Raw genomic sequence first — 18,657 nt, 5'->3', positions numbered from 1 at the left:
GAACATCATGTTCTTTGAGGAGATGATGGAAGGACGCAGCACCTCCTTTCCTCTCGAGATTCAAGGGGACACTATTCCCTTTTCTCATGAGGGTTCAGAGACTCAGCACCTCTTTCCCTTTAAGATGGCAGTGCTGTATTTGCTTTTGGGGTGCACATTTCTTCTGGGGAGGAGGGTCAGGAGTCTACAATTTCTGCATGATGTTTGGGGAATTATTGCCATATTTCCTAAAGGAGCTGAGGGCCCAACATCTAGTTTTCTCCAGGTTTTGGAGAGGAAGCATATTTCCTTTGGAAGGGAGGGAGAATTGGAAACAAATGTAAGGTTTCTTCAAAGGGGACCAGGGAGGCAGTCCCTATGTGTCCTCAGATGGATCTGTGCCCCATTTCTCAGTGGGTAGGGGTAGAAAAGAGGAGGTCAAGTTAATTACAGGGAGGCTCGTGCATCATATGACAAAATTAATGATGTATGTGTGAATACAATCCTCATACCCCAGCCTCCCTGCTCCCTACGTCCCTCACCAGGACTGCCAACTTCAGCTGCTCAAAAATCATAAATGTTGGGTATTTTATATTTCTTTTTTTGATTTCTGAGACTTTCTGGTCCATTCTTTTCTCTTCCACAAGGAAGGCTAAAAACTTACTATTTAAAAAAATGAAAGCAGAGATTCTCGCATAATCACAGGACTCCAGGAACTGGGGCTTTACGAAAAACATCAATATTGAAAAACGTGAGATAAAATCACAAGATTTGACAACACTGCCTCCCTCTCTCTTTCTCTCTCTCACTCTCTCTCTCTCTCACACACATGCACGACCCACTCCTCTCCTACCCCTTCATTTCCCTCCAAAACAACAACCACAAAAAACCTCTGCGCAACTTTTATTCTTGATCATTTTATTTTGGTGGTTTTCATGCTACATAAAAATTAGTTTTTATATCAAAAAAATTATTCACAATATTTCCAAAATAGGTCAAGATTTTTTTTTCTTTTTTCTTTTTTTCAATATTTTTAATGTGTTTTTTTTTTTTTTTTTACTGCAGCTAGGGTTACAAAACATCCCGTTTCCTCTCTGCCACCATCATCTTGCTGTCGGTTCCCTTTGCACAATTGCATATTTTAAAAAAACTTTTTTTTTTCATTTTCTTTTGAGAAATAAATAGTCATTTGGCACTCCTGCCTCTGTGGCTCTGGCTCTCATGAGTGGAGGGGCCGGGGGTTGAGCATGTGTTGTGAAAAAAAGGGAGGAGGAAGCGATATTTAGGTCCAGAAGTTCACGCAAGGAGGAGGGAAATGTTTGCTCTGAACGAAGGCCTGGTAGGTATCAGAGCCCACCCAGAGAAACCATCAGCTCAGGAGAAGTGAAGGAGGGACAGTGGGACAGTAGGGGAATTACACTGCAGGACAGTGGTTTTCACCCTTTTTTTCATTTGCGGACTCCTAAAAATTTTCAAATGGAGGTGCGGGCCCCTTTGGAAATTTAGACATGGGCTGCAGACCCCAGGTTGAAAACCACTGTTGTAGGTGAATATTTATTTCTCTTTTGATCTATAGACTGAGCTCATCAAACATTCTCTGGGCAAATGTACATTATTTAAAAGCAAAATACATAAGATGCTGACCAGTGTCAGCTCTAAATAATCTCCCTCCCCTAACCCCAGAAAAAAATAGAATTTTCCCCTTTACTACTCTCCTTCAGCCAAAAGCCTGGAAAGCATAAAGGAGCCTTACACCATCTCCTGAAAGTCAACACACTCGAGTTCCCACAAACCAATGAGGGCAGGATATCCCAAGCCAAGAACACCCCGCTGCTCCTGTGCCCCGGATGCTCACATCCACATGCTGCGATTTATCTCACATGTCACTATGGTGCATAGGGAGTGTGTTCGTCAGGCCCCATATTTCTCCCCAGTGGGCATTGCTAGATTCTGGTTGGCCCAGGAGGGGACTGTCTGAGTCAAAGGCCAGCCCTAGCCCCTCGTGAACAGCACAGAGCTGCAGGAGAAAGACAGAAGTGGGCATGGGAGTTATTAGTTCCCATTTCTGGATCTTATTCCTCAGAACCCAGGTCCAGTCCCTTTTGTTTCTATAAGTGGGGGGAGGGGGCAAGGGGGATTGTGCAAGGAAGGAGAGGAAGAATTACTGAAAAGATAGTTTAGGCTGTTCCAACCAGCCACTCTGGCTCACTCCACCTTGCTCAATCTCCCCTCATGTTTTCTAATATGCCCTCCACAGTTTAGTTAGTGTTGTTCCCACCCAAGAGCATGATCTAAAAGAATTATTGCTGCCAGCCCAAGAGAGAAACCTCCACCTCTTTTCCCTGCTACCCTTCCCCTCATCACCAAGGAGAAGTCACCCTTTTAGCATCCCTACAGTGAGATCAGTGGCGACGGAGGGCCGATCTGTGAGTAGAACCTCTATTGTATTGTTCCATTGTATTTCAACAGAGATTGCAACATACTTGTATCTGAGCTACAGAATCCCACGCACATGCCGGCCTCCCCTCCCCTACTGATCACCACCAACTCAGCTCTAACACACCATTTATTGCATATTGCCCAGGAAAACATCACAAAGACTCCTCCTGAAAGAGCCCCAGGAACGTCCATCGCTCCACGTCAGAGAGAACAGCAGGAGCGGTACCCCATGTAATCTGGATAGCTGGAACCTGGTCTGGTCTAGATCCTTACGATTCAGGGATTCCACGGAGAGGTCTGGTCTAAAAGTGTACACTGGCTGGGTGAGCTGTATCTAAATCATAGTCCGCACTTCCATTGCCAAGAATGAGTTATGCCCTGTGGGTGGGGACTGAGATAGCACGGAAACTAGTGAAAATATACAGTGGGGAGAGAGGGCTCTTACTACACAACACTGCAACCCACCCCGGGGTCATGACAGCATTTGGGGCCTCTGCTATAGAATTCTGTGGTAATACTTGTGCAACAATTAAACATTTCCCCTTCTGAGAATCCACGTAGAAGTTAGTTAGAAGTTACTGTCAGAGAGGCCTTTTCTCTGCAGCAGCCCCAATCTCCAAATTATAGATGGTGCTTCGCTCGCTGGCAAAGAGATGTCTCAAGATTGCCCTGGCACCAAAAGCATTTGCAAAGGAAAAAGCTCAAACACAGCTGACTGCATACACCGAACTGAGGTCTCAGAACGTCGTGGTATTGCTGAAGAAAGGCTCCCTCTCTCCCACCAAAATGACTTTACAAATTTCCCCCTCCCCCCTTAAAAATGTTGAAAACGGAGAGATAAAAAGAGCAGCTTGCTGTATTCTGAGCAGGCGTGAAAAGAGAGAGCCCACTCCAAGGATAAGAAAAGCCACCAGTGGCAACAGAACTCTAAAGCTAGCCACTTGCCCTTTGAATCCCTCTTACTGCCACATGTGTTGAGTGGCGAGGTCCGTTCCTACAGCATCTTGTGAGGATTCTGGCTGGTTTTAGGTACCCAGCCTTTCAAGAATTTAAAAAAAAAACCCACACAAACCTTTGCTCCTCCTTGAAAGCAAAACCTGGCAGTGCACAGGATAGTGCTGGAGAGGAACCAGTGAATGCATGCAGAAGGAAGCAGAGGATGTGGATGGGTATCCTTTGAAATAAGGAGTCATCTAAGGGCGATACATATACTCTCCATTGCCTCATAAATAGATAAAAATATATCGAAGTGGCCAAGAGACTGGAACACAATGGGTCAGTTTAATGGAAGCAGGTGGCATAAATGACAAGAGGCAACAGCCAGAGGGTGTTGTTCCTTCCTCAGCTGTCTGATTGCTGTGGCTGCTTATCAGGTCCTGGGGTTCTTTCCCAACTATTGGCAGAAGAGATCTTTGTGTTGTTCAACATAGCCAGTTAAAATGCAGAACTGGCTGGTACCAGAGGGCACTCCCAACTGATCCCCCTCTGCTGGGATGCCACCAGTTTATTGATATCTCCTTGGGATGGGAAGGAGAAGATGCAGAAAGGTCACCTGCTGCCGCCCCATAGAGCTCGCTGTCTCCTCTTCTCCCCCACAATGCTGCAGAGCTTGGGGAAGGTGAACTCAATTCCCAACTCAGGTCACCAGGTGCGCTGCTTTTCCAGGCCCTTCAATGAACATTTACACTTGCAAAACGAAGACAGGGAGACAGAAGACCTGAGATCAAATCTATCGCAGCTTAGCTCTCCCCTCCATATTCATCCAAGAATGAAAACAGGTTTAGTGCTTCTATGCTGAAAGTGCACTGAGGCAGCAAGAAAGCAAGGTTGCATCCCGCCCCAGTCATGGGACAAGTGCATCCCCCTTCCACTTTACCAGGCATCTCCTGAAACACTCTACTGTGCTGCGAGGGGATGTCTTCCTTCTCCATCTGCCAGTTAAGGCCTAAGGATGCAATGCATGTGGCACGCTGGTGTGGAAACATGGCATGTGGAATGGGTTTCTGTTGCTATATTCCAATCACCACAAAGAGAAATCTGCTTTCTAACCTGATCTGTGATGCAGAGCAGGTCCTCCAGGGTCCTCGCCAAGGAAGTCAGACCTGGGGCATAGCAGGACAGCAAGAGCAGCACCATGGCTGCCAGACATGGGTGAATTTACCAGGACACACATCAGCGCTAAAAGAAAAAGAGGAAAGGCTGCCAGCCTGCAGATACTTATCAAATGGCTTTGCTTTAGCACAGCTCCAACTGGACTCCCTCTGCTCAAGCACACGCGCACACACACACATCATCTACATACACAGACTGTACACGCACACACAATATATATATATACACACACACACACATAACAACAGGCATGCAACATACACATGGTACTCTGAGGCAGCAGGAGCCCCTAGAAGCTGACAGTGCTCAGAGGAAATGACAGCTCATGGGAGCTGAATCCCAGCAAAAGGCTCAGGAAGGGGAGAAGTCCACAGAAGCCAAGAGCCTGCCCAGCATTCAGAGGAAGAAAGTTCAACTGCAGAACTTCCATTACCTACCTCACTAATCTCATTTATTCTGAAGCACGTCTGAGTCTCACAAAGGTGACATGGGACTCATCTGCAAGCCCCTCTGGGCCCACACAGATGTCTCATTTGACAAGTGCCTTCTCACTAGACCGCCAGCTGGGTAAGTCACAATTGGGGCACACCGAGTAAGCAGAATGAGCAACAGGGGTGGACTGACTGGCACTGCACCTAAAGCTATATCCAGGGTGACTAGAATGTGAAATCTCACCAATATACTTGCACACAAACTGCCCAATGTTCACACGCACTTACTCCATGCTCACCTGCAGCCCGTGCTCGGATACGACGCTGACACAGCTTCACCACACACTGCATTGGCACACCAGCTCACACAAACACACACTTGGACATATGTCCACCCACACACTGACACACATTCCCATTTACAGATTGACACACTCTCACAGACTGCAACCACACTCAGTCACTCTATTCACTCACGGAAACCCCAGCACAGTCAACCAAAGTCATCCCTCCAGCCACTCCTTCTCATACTGACTTGCCAGGCCAAGGGGGAGCCAGTCCTCAGTGCCATTCTTTCCCATCTGCACAGCGTGGCAGATAATCATGCGATCAGTGAACAAATCGATGGGTCCCGCGAACTATGCAGGGTAGTAAATGCTGTTCAAACACAGCACCACCTCTCAAAAGTCCCTGCTCGGTTCACATCAAGTAAAGAGGTGTGGTAGAGAGACTCACGTTTGAAGTGGGTCAACCTGAAACGCATTATTTGGTATATCTCCACCCTCCTGTGCACTTAACAATCAGCTGTCAAAGAAGGGAATTTTACAGACTACCACGCACGACTTTCCAAGGAAAAAAATTGTTTCATCAGGTTTCTTGCACTGGCAAATTTACCAGACTGCTCATGTTTTCCTTCAGGGGTGTTCAAGGGCAGAACACAAGATTGGTGAAAGTGAAAAGCTGATATAGCTGCTAAATATCATCTTCTAAAAAAGAAGTGACTTGGCGAGGGCTAGAGAGTTTCAGGGAGACAGGGCAGCAATACAAGAGATAGAGTGGCCTGCTCAAGCACCGCCTCTCTCCAACTGTAGGATCACATGAAGACAACAGAGCAGTAAGATGGTAACCAGAGGAGCACAGGGAGCAAACAGTGAGGGTGAGTGGTTGTGAGGGAAGAAACACAGAGATAGGATTGGAGGAGTGGGATGAGTATTGGGAAATAGGTGGACATGAGGGCAGAAAGATGAGGCAGTGAAGCACTGGAAAGGTTTGAACACCTGGGTAGGAGGTGGATTTGGAGGTGGATAGAGAGATTCTATAGGGAATAATGTAAAGTAGCTAGGAACTGCACAAAGATAGCAGAGGACACAGAACGATGCAGTCCCTGGTCCTCTAGGGATTTGGGAGGACAATACAAAGAGAGGACTGTGGAGAAAGTGGGTAAGGAGGAAATGAAGGCCCAGAGAAAGATTCCAGCAGAGGCAAGGTCATAACAACAATGGATTCTACTAACACTCCAGAGGGACGACAACAACAGTGACCAGAGAAGAGAAAGCAACCAGATAAAAGCAGCAAGTCACCTAGAGGAGGAAACAGCCCTGTGCCTCAGACAAACAGTCCCTAACAATCAACAAATCTTCTAATACAAGAAACTATTAAACCCCTCTCCTACCCCTCCCCCAACCCCAAATCTCCCCTACCTTGGGTCCCTTTCTTAACACGTACATATAACATCCAGATAAACTTTCCGAACCAGCAAAAGCAGCCACTGAAACAACTTCAAACACCACATACCAAGAAAAAACACAATTTAGAAGTCAGCTTCCTCACCCCGCCCCCAGCCCATCATGCCATTGTTTAAGAAGGAAATACTGTACATATATAAAAATCGCCCTCTTCCCCAACCTGAATGTAGTTGCTTGAATTAGCTTCTGTATATATATACATATATACATATATTTATACACAATACTGCAGTCAAGGAAGCAGATGATATAAAAGTCACAAAATGAATACATTAAGTAAATAACTACCAGTAGAACATTAGGAAAGGTCACATTGTTCCTACTTTGAGAAGATGCATCTTGGGACAGAAAGAGTCACAAAGCATACTGCAGTGTACTGGCTCTTGTGTGTGCACACGCACCACTGCCTCCTGCTAATGTCAGATCTGCTCACATGCATATTATTTTGTGTGTGTGTGTGTGTCCCTGTCCCTATGGGATGGAATGTCAGACTTGCTCAAGTGTTAATCAGCATTAGCTGTTTCAACTTTGAATGGTGGGAAACCTGAAAATACAGATTAAAAGCCCCATAACTACTAATAGCTAATACAGATTCTTCTTTACCTCAGTGGGTAGAGAACTGTGCTCTTGGAGTTTAAGGTCATGAGGTCTGTTTCCCATGATACACAGTGATGGTTTCACTTTTCTATTTATTGGGCATTACTAATAAACCCAATTTTTTTCCGTGTTCACATTGCTGTCGGTAACCACCAAAAAGTGTGAGAATTCACCCAAACATTGTGGTTAAGAGAGGAAGTTGAGGATGCTGGAGAGATGGAGAGGGGACTCCAAGCCCATTAAAAAGTGATCTTGTTTTTCTGAGAGATGCCCCTGTTCGTCTGTGACTAGCCCTGATGAGTTCCAGACAGCCTGTGATGAAGATGACACAATAATTTTGGGGTTGCTGCTGAGCCAGTCATAATCCCAACCTTTCCTTGGGGGAGGGTTTCTTGTGTGTGAGTGAATGGGTGAGGTGGGGCTATATGGCTTGGAAGTCTATTTGGTTGCAAAGTGGAAATAAGCCCTTGTGGGGACACAGCTTGGGTCCCTCTAGTTACTTTCTTGATGTGCCCTGCAGCATTCAGCAGCATGGTATGTGTGGTCCACTTGGACATACCAGGTTTGATCAGCAGCAGGGAACCATTTATGGCAGATGGTGGGGGGAGGGCATGGCTTTGAGTCCTTCCCCATTTGCTGTCAGCAAGCCAGGAGCCTGACCATGCCATAAGTTTGATGCACAAAACTCCCAGGGACTTCAATATGAGTCATGCATGTGCCAAAAATCATCTAATCAGGTCCTACGCTTTTCCATGCCTCTAGCTTGGGTAGAGCAGGAAAGTTCATGTGTACATCCTTAGGCCAACAGTGTGGATGGTCAGCACAACGTTCCCTCATCAGCACTGTCCCCACGCTTTCCCCTCTTCTGGCAACGAAATATATGTGGGGAAATGTAAATCCCGCCCGATGGTTCCTTGACTGGAGTGAAGGGTGTGTGACAGGCCTCAGTCTGATCATTGGCCATGTTCTCAGGCTTGCTTACATCTATTAATAAACAATGCAGGTTGGAAGGCATGCCACATTTTATAGAAAGCTCTAAAGCAAAGACTTGCCTGCAAGATCCCTGAGGTACCATGTCAACCTGTCACCAGTATCACATCCTTACTCTCTCTTGCTAGTACCATCACTACAAGGAACAACCCTAGGATAACAGGGACTCTATTCAGAATGGGTGTGGGCATCTCCTTGCTATTAGGAGGTCAACTTTTGTGTGCATGCTGGACAGCTCTGAAGCAAAATGACCCATCCTGGCAACTATAACTTCACCATCAAACCCTATAATCTTTTAGGACATCATGGAAGAATCTTCCTCACTACATATAGGGAGAATCAAAATAACTCCCTAATGGAGTTTATACTAGAGAATTGCTGAGCAATCTGAAGCCACTTGGGGAGTCCAGTGCCAAAAATATGGGGGATATGTTTGTGTCAGAGATGGTGATACATTTGTTTGAGGTGGGTAGGATGTACCACATTGTCTTGACTGACAGTGAGTGCTGACTGAAGCTTGTCTTTATATTTTTGAATTGATGTGTTATGTTCTGATATCAGGATCATGGCGTGTTGTGTTATGCCAGAATGTAGAATGTGATGGACTATTGTTATATCAACATATATTATGTTATATTATTTTAGAAAACCAGTGTGACTGCTCCAACAGGGCATCATGCAAAGCTCCACAGCTTGGAAAGTCTGACTGCCAGATACCCTGAAATTTGTATGGGATAGTCCTGATATTTTAGGGACATTTGCTCCCCTCCCATTCTCCTTCAGTGCCATACATACATGCTGGCACTGCTCCAGAAGAAGAGGGATGATGAGAACATTAGAACATCTCAAAGGGAACCATGCCTGGGGTTCAAATGAAGAGGAATGTGGCAAATACATGGCCGGAGGTGCCAGATTCTTCCAGGTAGACTGAAAACATACAGTACAGCTCATTGTAACATCCATGATACAATGACTTCTGCCCTTCAACCCGAACCTCACTATTTTAGTAGCTAGAGCCTTTGAGGTGTGAAATGATCCCATAAAACGTCCCAGAAAATATTGTCTTTTACTAAGGGGAAGAAAAAGAGAGAGGGAGATGGCGGAAAGGGGAATGGAAAACATTTGTTGGGCTTTGGTATGAAAACCACTGCTTTTTTGGAAGGTAATAAGCATCACATGGGCTCTGTTCTAGCCGAAAGAGCACCTGATGCTAACATTACCTGTGTGCATCACTTGATTAATTACAATGAAATAACACTGAATCTAAAATCCTAAACTCACAACAGTGTTAATCACATCAGTTTCTTTGCTGGATTATGATCTCCCGCAAACAACCCTCACCCCACCTCCTGCCCCAAACACTCTCACCCATGGAACTCAAGTAAAAATAAGCAACCAGAAAAGGCCATTTGCAGGAGAAAGGGTTAACTAGATGGACTAATGGTCTGACCTGATATGGCAGAAGGCAAGATACCAGACTTCTGTAGGTTGACCAATAGTCCAACCTGGTGCTGCCAGTCCTACATTTCCAGTTGTCCTCAGAGGAGGTATTCATGTGGCTCATGGCACGATTAATGTTTGCAAAGTGCTTTGAACATGAGAAGCGCTATACAGTGTAAATGCTAAATCTAATTATCATGGCAAACCATTATCTGCCAATCACGGGAACTAGGGATGGAGCAAACTAGTTCTGAGAAAATGAGAACCATACCAAAACATTGCCCAAAACCCAAACCCTGAACCCTTTAGAGAGGTTTGAAATAGTCCTGTTGACTTCTTTTTGGTTTGTTTTCAGTTTAATTCCCTCCCAGCACCATCTTTGAGCTTCCTGGTTCCAGCTGCAAACAAGGTGAGGGGAAAGTACTGAAATAACAATCAGAGGCATGCTGTTCTTGCCAGCTGTCAAAAAACCCTTGGGAGGTGCCAGAAATTTTGCAAGCTTTCCCAGCGCCAAGATTTCTAAGCCAAAGCAGTATTGGAGAAGTCTCTATAGCATCGGGTGATGACCCAAACTGAACACCCAAATCAATGGCTCACCCCATCACTGGCAAAACAGCGCAATGTCTTGAGGCCCAAATTCCACAGACAGATGCGGAACAGAGTTTATAATCAAATGGGGAAGATGGGGTACTTCCACCATGGCATGAAAACTCTGCTGGCAAGGGATCGAGGTGACATGCCAGCATCTTCAATTCATGAAGATAAAAGCAAAAGGGGGGAATCATAGAATCATAGATTCTCTGGATTGGACGGGGCCTCAGGAGGTCATCTAGTCCAACCCCCCTGCTCAGAGCAGGACCAATCCCCAGCTAAATGGTACTGGGGGGGGAGGGAACATAGTGCACATGATTTTCTCTTGCTCTCCCATTTGCACGGCCTCGACCTGCGTAAACCGCTTCCACATACACAGCCTGAAAGTCATAGAAAACAAACAAAACAAACCAACCTCTCCCCACCCTCCCTCCCACCCTGGTCGCCCCACAACCTGAATTTTCACGAGAAGAAAAACATCAATTTATACAAAATGCAATAGAAAAAAAAATATTTACAAATGAAATGAATGCCTTCTTGGTGGCCACTGTCAGAGGGCTCTGACCAGTTGCCTCGTGTTCTGGATTGCAGATTGCTAGGTTAGTTCATTTGGCTTTTCTTTTAAAGGGAGGAGAGGGAAGGAATAAGCTGGTCCCTTCCCCTGATACCATGGGTGAAAATTCAAAGACCCTTCAACTCCTTCCCCTATAATTTCCTCAGTGAAATCTAAACAAACCTCCCACCCTGCCCACCCTCTCCTCACACCATGAGACTTTTCAGCCCCCCAGCCCCAGCTTAAAAAAAAACTGAGGTCTTCTGTTGGCTTAAAAAAGGAAAGGTAGTAAGATAAAATCACCCGGGGCGCATTGAGGAGTGTGAGGGAGGGAGGGGTCTCAGCTCCAGGAATTGTTGCTTGAAAAAAATGGCTACCTTCCTCTGTTTAGGGTCAATTCTATGCGCCACCCCAGTCAAATGTGGGATTTTTTTTAACCATCCCTCATGCGAATGAAGGCTGGCAGGACAATGGGACAGATCAATTTAAAAAGTCAGGGTCTGTACCACAAATTTCAGGGTGGGAGGTGCTGACCCGGGGTTCCACCTCAGTTCCTCCTGTTAAAGGGGAGGTGGACATCTCACGCCCACCATCACTCCCTTTAGTTTAGTTTAATTTGCATCTAAAATGATACAGTGGAAAGAAAACCACTTTTACCGATACCACGTGTGCTGGGAAAGCTGAGTACAGCGTGAGGCTACTCCAGCTTAGCACCTGTGCTAGTATTTCTCTCTCTCCCACGTGCACGCTCATACACACTCTTTCTCTCTCTCCCCCACCCTTCCACCTGTGGTCTTCAGACCTCCTCATAGCTGCCGGGAGTGTTGCCATTTATTTATGTCTTTCCCGCCTGCCCTCTGGAAGACAAGCCATGTGTTTCCACAGCACATTCAATAGCAAACGTAAGCTCGTATTCAGCAAGTGTGCACATACGTGCCGCACGTAGGCAGTTAAGCAGTCCCTGCTACTGCTACGCTCACACGTTTTCCTCACACCTCCTTTTCCCTCAAAGCCAGACTCAGAACACTGTACCACCATCAGGAGGGAGAGCCCTGTGCCATTTTGTGACATATTTCTCTCTGCCCGGCAGGGGGAGGGGAAGGAGGAGGGATCAGGTCCCTTCCTGACCTGCCCCTCTACTTTTACATTGGCCAAAACAAGGCTGATATCTCCTGAAGTGGCAGGATGACAGATCTCCACTTCTGTCTCTCCCATATGCTCACGCTCTCTGCCTTTTCCCCAGCTTCTCAACCTTTGTCCTGCTGGGTTTGTTAGCTGTACACCCACTCCGTTTGTGGTATTGTTTCATTTTCCCACAGACATTGCAAGTGTAGAATGATCGTGTATACCCACCTATAACCCAACTCACCTTATAAACTGCTCCAATGATTTAATTATGCCCAAAATTAACAATGAGTTAATTGCTAATGAACAAGCCAAGCCTTTCCTCCCACCCCCAAGCTTCTCTCATTTTAGTGAACGCAAGGTCATCTCCCAGGCTTCCTGACCTCTGTGTTGCTTCCCCACCCCAGACCCAATAGCCTCCCCCACCTCTCCTGCTAGTCTGGCACAGATGTGCTGGCTGCGTTACCATAATGGAACCACCAGCCAGTCCTGCGTACAAATCACCCTTCCCGCCTCCAGAACATGATTCCAAATTTCAGTGTAAATCTCTCAGTGTATATGCAAATACATATTTCAGCCCTAAACCCCCATAGTCTTCATGAAAAAAAAATTAAAGAGAACCTCAATATAACCAGTATGTAAGTGCATCAAGTCAATCCCATGTTATGTCTCCTTCATTTTATCCATGTATTCAATATTTTTTTTTCTAAACAGTTTTAGGAAGAATTGCCTGATAGAGCATTTTCCTGTGTGTCCATTCCACCTCTTCTGCTCTCTCCTCCTGTCGCGCATGCGCTTGCGTATCCCTTCGCTGTTTGGAGTTAAAAAAAACCCGAAACAATATGGTCACGGTTCCTGCCCACACACCTTCCCCTGCCTCAGCCCAAACACACACCTTCTTCTCCACCTGGGACACCCTAAGCGAGGATACCCAATTCCTACGTCAACGGAAGTGTGATGACCAGGAATGGAGGAGGAAGGAGGGAGTAGGAAAATGGAAAGCGATAAAGGGGGTGGGGAAAGAAAGAGGTGGCACTTGTCACCAGTGCTGCCCTAGAGAGAACTCAGAACTCCAGTGTTCCACAAAGAACCAAGAGAGTAGCAAATGGGCACCAGGTCTGACCCCATCCTGCCCTCCCACACTCCACATTCTCCGCTGCTCCCCACATGCTTCCCCTCACTCAGACATCAGACTCAATACTGGAGAGTTTCTCATAAACATGCCCGTTGCTGGAGCCGTTGAAAGCCCTGGGGGTTTTGTTGTTAGGCACACAGGGGTTGGACTGGTTCCCTATACAGATGTCCTTCTGGAAACGGGCTGGCACAGCCCCGTGAAGGGCTGAGACCACTGGCTTGTTGGTGGTGACAATGGCTCGGAAGTCCGGCCTGGCTTTGGGCCCACCTGCCACCACAGGCTGCCTGAAGAAATAGGATTTGCTGCCATGGAGCAAGCATTGGTCATCCCCAAAAGTGGGGATGAAAGGGTTTTGCGTGACCCGGTCAGGGTAGAGTGACTTGCTGAGCATGTAGCTGCTGCTGCCGGGGTTGTTGTGGTGGTGGTGGCTGGTGGCGGGCACTGAGGACTTGTTGTTGGCAAAAGCGGTCTCGCTGGATGACATGTCAAACATGTGGGCATAGGGGCTCCCCTCCAAAAAGCGGCCCTTGTCCTTCAGGCTCACGCTGCGGGGAGCCAGGGCTGACTCATCCTTCTGCAGGTCCACGAAGGTGTCATAGGAGTGCTGCCGGCGGAGCTTGTTGCGGTTCTTCTTCTGCACCTTGGAGGCAGAGTTAGATGGGCTCTGAGGATACTTGGAGGAGGTGGCGCTGGTCGTCACTGGCACCGGGGCAGATGGCTGGTCCAGCTCTTGGAGAGAGTTGTCCTCGCTGATGTCATAGAGGTTGCCTGCCTTCTTGCAGGCCTCACACCGGATACAGGGCTGGCGAGTGGAGTTTTGCCCCACCACTGCCGGGGTATAGTTGTGCAATTTAGAGGGGCAACTGCGGCAGAAATTAGCCCCTGGCCGGTCTTCCCAGTCTAGGTTGGTCAGGTTCTTCTCCCATGGTGCTGGCACTCCACTTACAACACCATGCTTGTGGTCATTGGCTCCTCCAAAGTCCGCTGACCCATGCTTGTGGTGGGCCCTGTTGGTGCAGGACCCTCCTCCCCCTACAGCATCGCGCTTGAACTCATCTCCCCGCTCTTTGTAGATATCCGTCAGGTCCACATGCTCCCAATGCGGTGAGTTCTCCTTGGTCCGGAACTGGTCCAGGTAGAAGTCCCGTAGCCCTTCCTTGTCCCTAAAATAGCGCTTGTGGTCTGGGGAGCGGGGTGGGCGCCTGCGGTAGGCCAGCTCGATCTCATCAAACTCCCGCCGCGATTTGGCTGAAGCCGGACGTTTCTTCAGGCTGTCCTTATACTGCTGTTTCCGCCGCTTGGCGGCATTGCCTTCGATGTTGCCATAGGTCACCGTATGGGTGGAAATGTCGGAGACATCTGAGCGGATCAAGTCGTCATGGCCCCCTCCGCCGCTGTAGCGATCATTCTTGAAGGAGAACTTGCCATAGAGGTCACCCAACTGACTGTGCTTGGAAGGTGGCAAACCAATGTCCAGTGGCTTCTTAGCAATGGACCTGGGCTGAGCGGAGAAGGGTGGGTTGTCACAGTCATACAGTCCATCGATGGAGCTGGCACTACCAATGCTGTGGGGCCGATGGTGGTGGTGGTAGTGGTCCTGATACACATTGCTGTCCTTCAGTTGCAGGTTGCCAAAGGTCCGTTCTACTTCGCTAATGTAGTCGCTGAAGAGGTTCTCCTCGCAGGGCGGGTTGTTATAAGATTTGCAGTCAGAGTGGGTGAAGCTGCGGCGGTGCTCAGAGATATCGTAGACTGAGGATTCGCGGCGGATGAAATCCAGGGCACTCTGCGGTGAGCCATTGACACCTGACAGGTTGGCCATGTTCTTTGCTGTGCGGAGCAGGCGCAAGATGTTGGAATGGGTGTTGTTCATGGTGGCTGTGGGGGAGTTCATCGCTGACTGGTGCTCCTCAATGGCTACTCCATGGATGCAGCTGTAGATACCCTGAAATGAAATGGAGGAGACAGAGGTGAGTGCTTCTGCAGGTGGGCAGAAAGGAGAAGACACAGGGCTGGGAGAACTGAGTCAGGGAAACAGAGAAAACAGTTTGTTCTAGCATGGGACCCTAGAGTTTGCCAGTCTTGCATCAGTATGAAATGAGGTCAAACCTGCATGTATCAACACTGAGTATTCTTTCTCTCTGTATCCTGCCCCCCACCTTTCTGTTTTTTCCTTCCTCTCCATCTCTCTTCCTCTGCTTTGCTCCCTCTCGTTTCCTCTCCCTCTCTTCTTTTCTCCCATTCACCTCCTTTCACCAGCAGAACAGTCAAGAGAGGAAGGACAGCCTTGTGTGAAGGTACTGAACAGGGACTCAAAAATCTGGGTTCTGTTTCCAGCTGTAGCACAGACTGCCTGTGGGACCATAGGCAAGTCACTTAGCCTCTCTCTGGCTCCAGCTGTCGAAGGGGAATAACAACACTTCCTTTGACTGTCTTTTCTAGTTAGATTACAGTATGAGCTCTTTGGGGGCAGGGACTGTCTCTGACTAAGTGTCTGGACAGTGCCTAGCACAATAAGGCTCTCATGTCAATTGGGACCTCTAGGGATTATCCTAGTATAAATAAATTAATTAAATATTAAATGAGAATAATGATCGTTTCCATTTGGGAAGACGTTCATTTATTTGGGGTAGAAGGAATCAATACCTCACAAGATAAGGGTCCTCTTCAAAAGCCATTAATTCCAAGGACAAAACTATCTCCCCTGCAGTATACAAGCAAAGCTCTCTGATGTCAGTGGGAGTTATTCGAACCCAGCAGCTGGCACTTTGGATTCCAAGATGGGCATCAGCACCACAGATAATGTCTGTGAGAACAGCCGCCTCAGAATTGGGCAAACACTAAATTTCTGCGTGGATGCAAGGAGTTCAGGATAGTCTTGTTTTGCCCTGAAATTCATTCTCAGACTTCATTGAATCAAGCTGGCCAGGGACTGGTTAAAAAGGAGAAAGCTTCTCTTGTCATCTACTTGGATACCTTAGTCATCTTCACAGATTAGAAAAGGAAATGAGGAGAAAGAGCAGGACCGATGAATGGGTATTTAGCTCTTTAGCGTTTAGCTGAGTATGGCACAACAGATTTTTTTAATTACTTTCAAGTTAAATCTAACATTGATAACATAAAACATAAGAACTGCCACACTGGGTCAGACCAAAGGTCCATCTAGCCCAGTATCCTGTCTTCTGACAGTGGCCAATGCCAGGTGCCTCAGAGGGAATGAACAGAACACGTAAATCATCAGGTGATCCATCCCCTGTCACCCATTCCCAACTTCTGGCAAACAGAGGCTAGGGACACCATCCCTGCCCGTCCTGGCTAATAGCCATTGATGGACCTATCCTCCATGAATTTATCTAGTTCTTTTTTAAACCCTATTATAGTCTTGGCCTTTACAACATCCTCTAGCAAAGAGTTCCACAGGTTGACTGTGTGTTGTGTGAAGAAATACTTCCTTTTGTTTGTTTTATACCCACTGCCTATTAATTTCATTTGGTGACCCCTAGTTCAGGAATCAGATTGACATCCTTGGAAAGTGAAATCCTCAATTCAACTGCAAAACAGACAGCAGCAGTACAAGATTTCTCCATGTTTCCCCAACCAGTGTATCTCAGCCATAACACAGAAGGGCCACTTTTGTGGGTAAGAGAGGTGTTCAGATTCCATGACTCATTCCTCATTTGCCTCCTTAGTGAGGCTACCAATCTGGGGTCCAATTAATGTCAAATGTGAAGTGAACACCAGTGTATTATAAAGTGGACTGACCACCAAGTCATTTCACATAGTGACATAGGTCACCCAACAACTAGCAGAAGGTTAATGACTTTCAGTCATCACCAACCAGGCCCAGATTTATACAGATAACCAAGAGATAAAAGGATCCGCATTCTGTTAATAATCTCCTGACATATGCAGTTCCCCCATCTGATCTCCAACCTGGGATAAGATTGGGACTGGTGATATAAGAAGGACTTTCTACCCCTATTGCCCATTCAACTAAGCCATCTAATTCCCCCAAACAGTGTAGCACTCTTCATACGACCACTTTATTGTCACAGGGATGGTGATATCAAAAACACAGACTTATAACCTCACTGCAGAATGGAGCAGAAGGAGATGCCAGAAGCAGGAAGAAGAGGAAGAAAGCTCTAAATGGAGCACAAATATTATGTACAAGAGAAGAAGAAGGATCACACAGAAATGACTAGCTGGAGAAGCTCATTTAGAGATAAAGGAGACTCTTGAAAGGGGAATGTTTTTGGTAGGTTTTGCACTGAGTGAGTGCTGAGGGCAAGTGGCTATCCTTTTTTCCAGGGGCTTGTGTGTTGGTCACAGTATGAATTTAGGTTAGGGACCTCCTGCTGCTCAAAACAATCACAAGACAGTGCTGATTTCTCACAGAATTATCTGCATCGCTCCAACACACAGGACAATTTAAGTTTGGTGTTCTAACTAAGGCCAGAGGAGAATTGGTTGATGGAGAAAACTGCCACAACCTTTCCTCCAAGAATTCAGTGTCCTTTCAAACAATTTTGGAGGGATATAAAAGTTACAAAAAGAAAAGGAGTACTTGTGGCACCTTAGAGACTAACCAATTTATTTGAGCATAAGCATCAAATGATCAAATAATGCATCCGATGAAGTGAGTTGTAGCTCACGAAAGCTTATGCTCAAATAAATTGGTTAGTCTCTAAGGTGCCACAAGTCCTCCTTTTCTTTTTGCGAATACAGACTAACATGGCTGCTACTCTGAAACCTGTCATAAAAGTTACATTAACTTTTCTATATAGTTTCCCATTTTCACGACTGCCTCACCATTACCCAATTTCAACAGAGAGCAGAAATTATGAAACACTGTGAGGAAAAGGCAGTTCTCCCAAGGAAAGTGGTGGCAACCCTTGTAACATTGAAAACCAGAGTGGTCAAAACGCTGGACAATATAGTGGAGGCAACAGCCTTTCGCTGGCTGTGTGTAAGAGGGATGGCCAAGAGAATCTAGTAGGACTATCCCATTTCTATGACTATATGACTTCACCTCCGCACTGTTCCTTCCATTTTCTGAAGACACTCACCCTGCTGATGGAGAAGACCATGCCAGGCTTGCCAGAGCAGACGCCTATGAAGCAGTGGCGGAATTGCCAGTAGAAGAGATGCTCACAGATGAAAGTGATAAGGCTGAGGGCCATGGCTGCCCCCAGCATATAGAAGACACCTGCCATGTTATCTATGTCCAGCTGGCTGCTCATTACCTCATTCTTTTCATTGTGACAAATTCCAGTAAGCCACAGAGCTTCCAGCTCCTCCATCTCCCCTGGAAAGAGACAGACAGATAGAAGGAGATAAAGTTGAGTCAATCCCGCATTGGCTGAAAGACTGGAGTAGAAGTGGACTGGGGTAGGAGAAGCTGACTGGATAGGTCTTTTCCAATGGCTGAGCCCTGTTTGCACACCAGCTGTCTGGTCATGGTGGAACTCTGTCCATATAACATTGTGACTAGCACTTTTGGTAGGATGCAGCATTTCA

At 46.8% G+C, this 18,657-nt stretch overlaps 1 protein-coding gene across 5 annotated transcripts in view; it reads right to left on the bottom strand.

Annotated features, from left to right (window-relative positions):
- Positions 1-876: 876 nt before the first annotated feature.
- Positions 877-18,657, bottom strand: part of GRIN2B (glutamate ionotropic receptor NMDA type subunit 2B) — a 285,971-nt gene continuing 268,190 nt past the window's right edge. For all 5 annotated transcript variants that reach the window (XM_075124250.1, XM_048835352.2, XM_048835354.2 and 2 more), the window contains 2 exons: positions 18,207-18,445; positions 877-15,082 (listed from right to left, as the gene is read on the bottom strand). In XM_075124250.1, the coding sequence (XP_074980351.1) occupies positions 13,184-15,082; positions 18,207-18,445 (2,138 nt within the window). In that variant the 3' untranslated portion in view covers positions 877-13,183. The remainder of the gene's footprint in view (positions 15,083-18,206; positions 18,446-18,657) is intronic.

Source organism: Caretta caretta, chromosome 1 (assembly GCF_965140235.1).
Source record: "Caretta caretta isolate rCarCar2 chromosome 1, rCarCar1.hap1, whole genome shotgun sequence".
In the NCBI taxonomy this organism is placed as follows: Eukaryota; Metazoa; Chordata; order Testudines; family Cheloniidae; genus Caretta; species Caretta caretta.
This window is presented reverse-complemented; position numbering and strand designations above follow the sequence as displayed.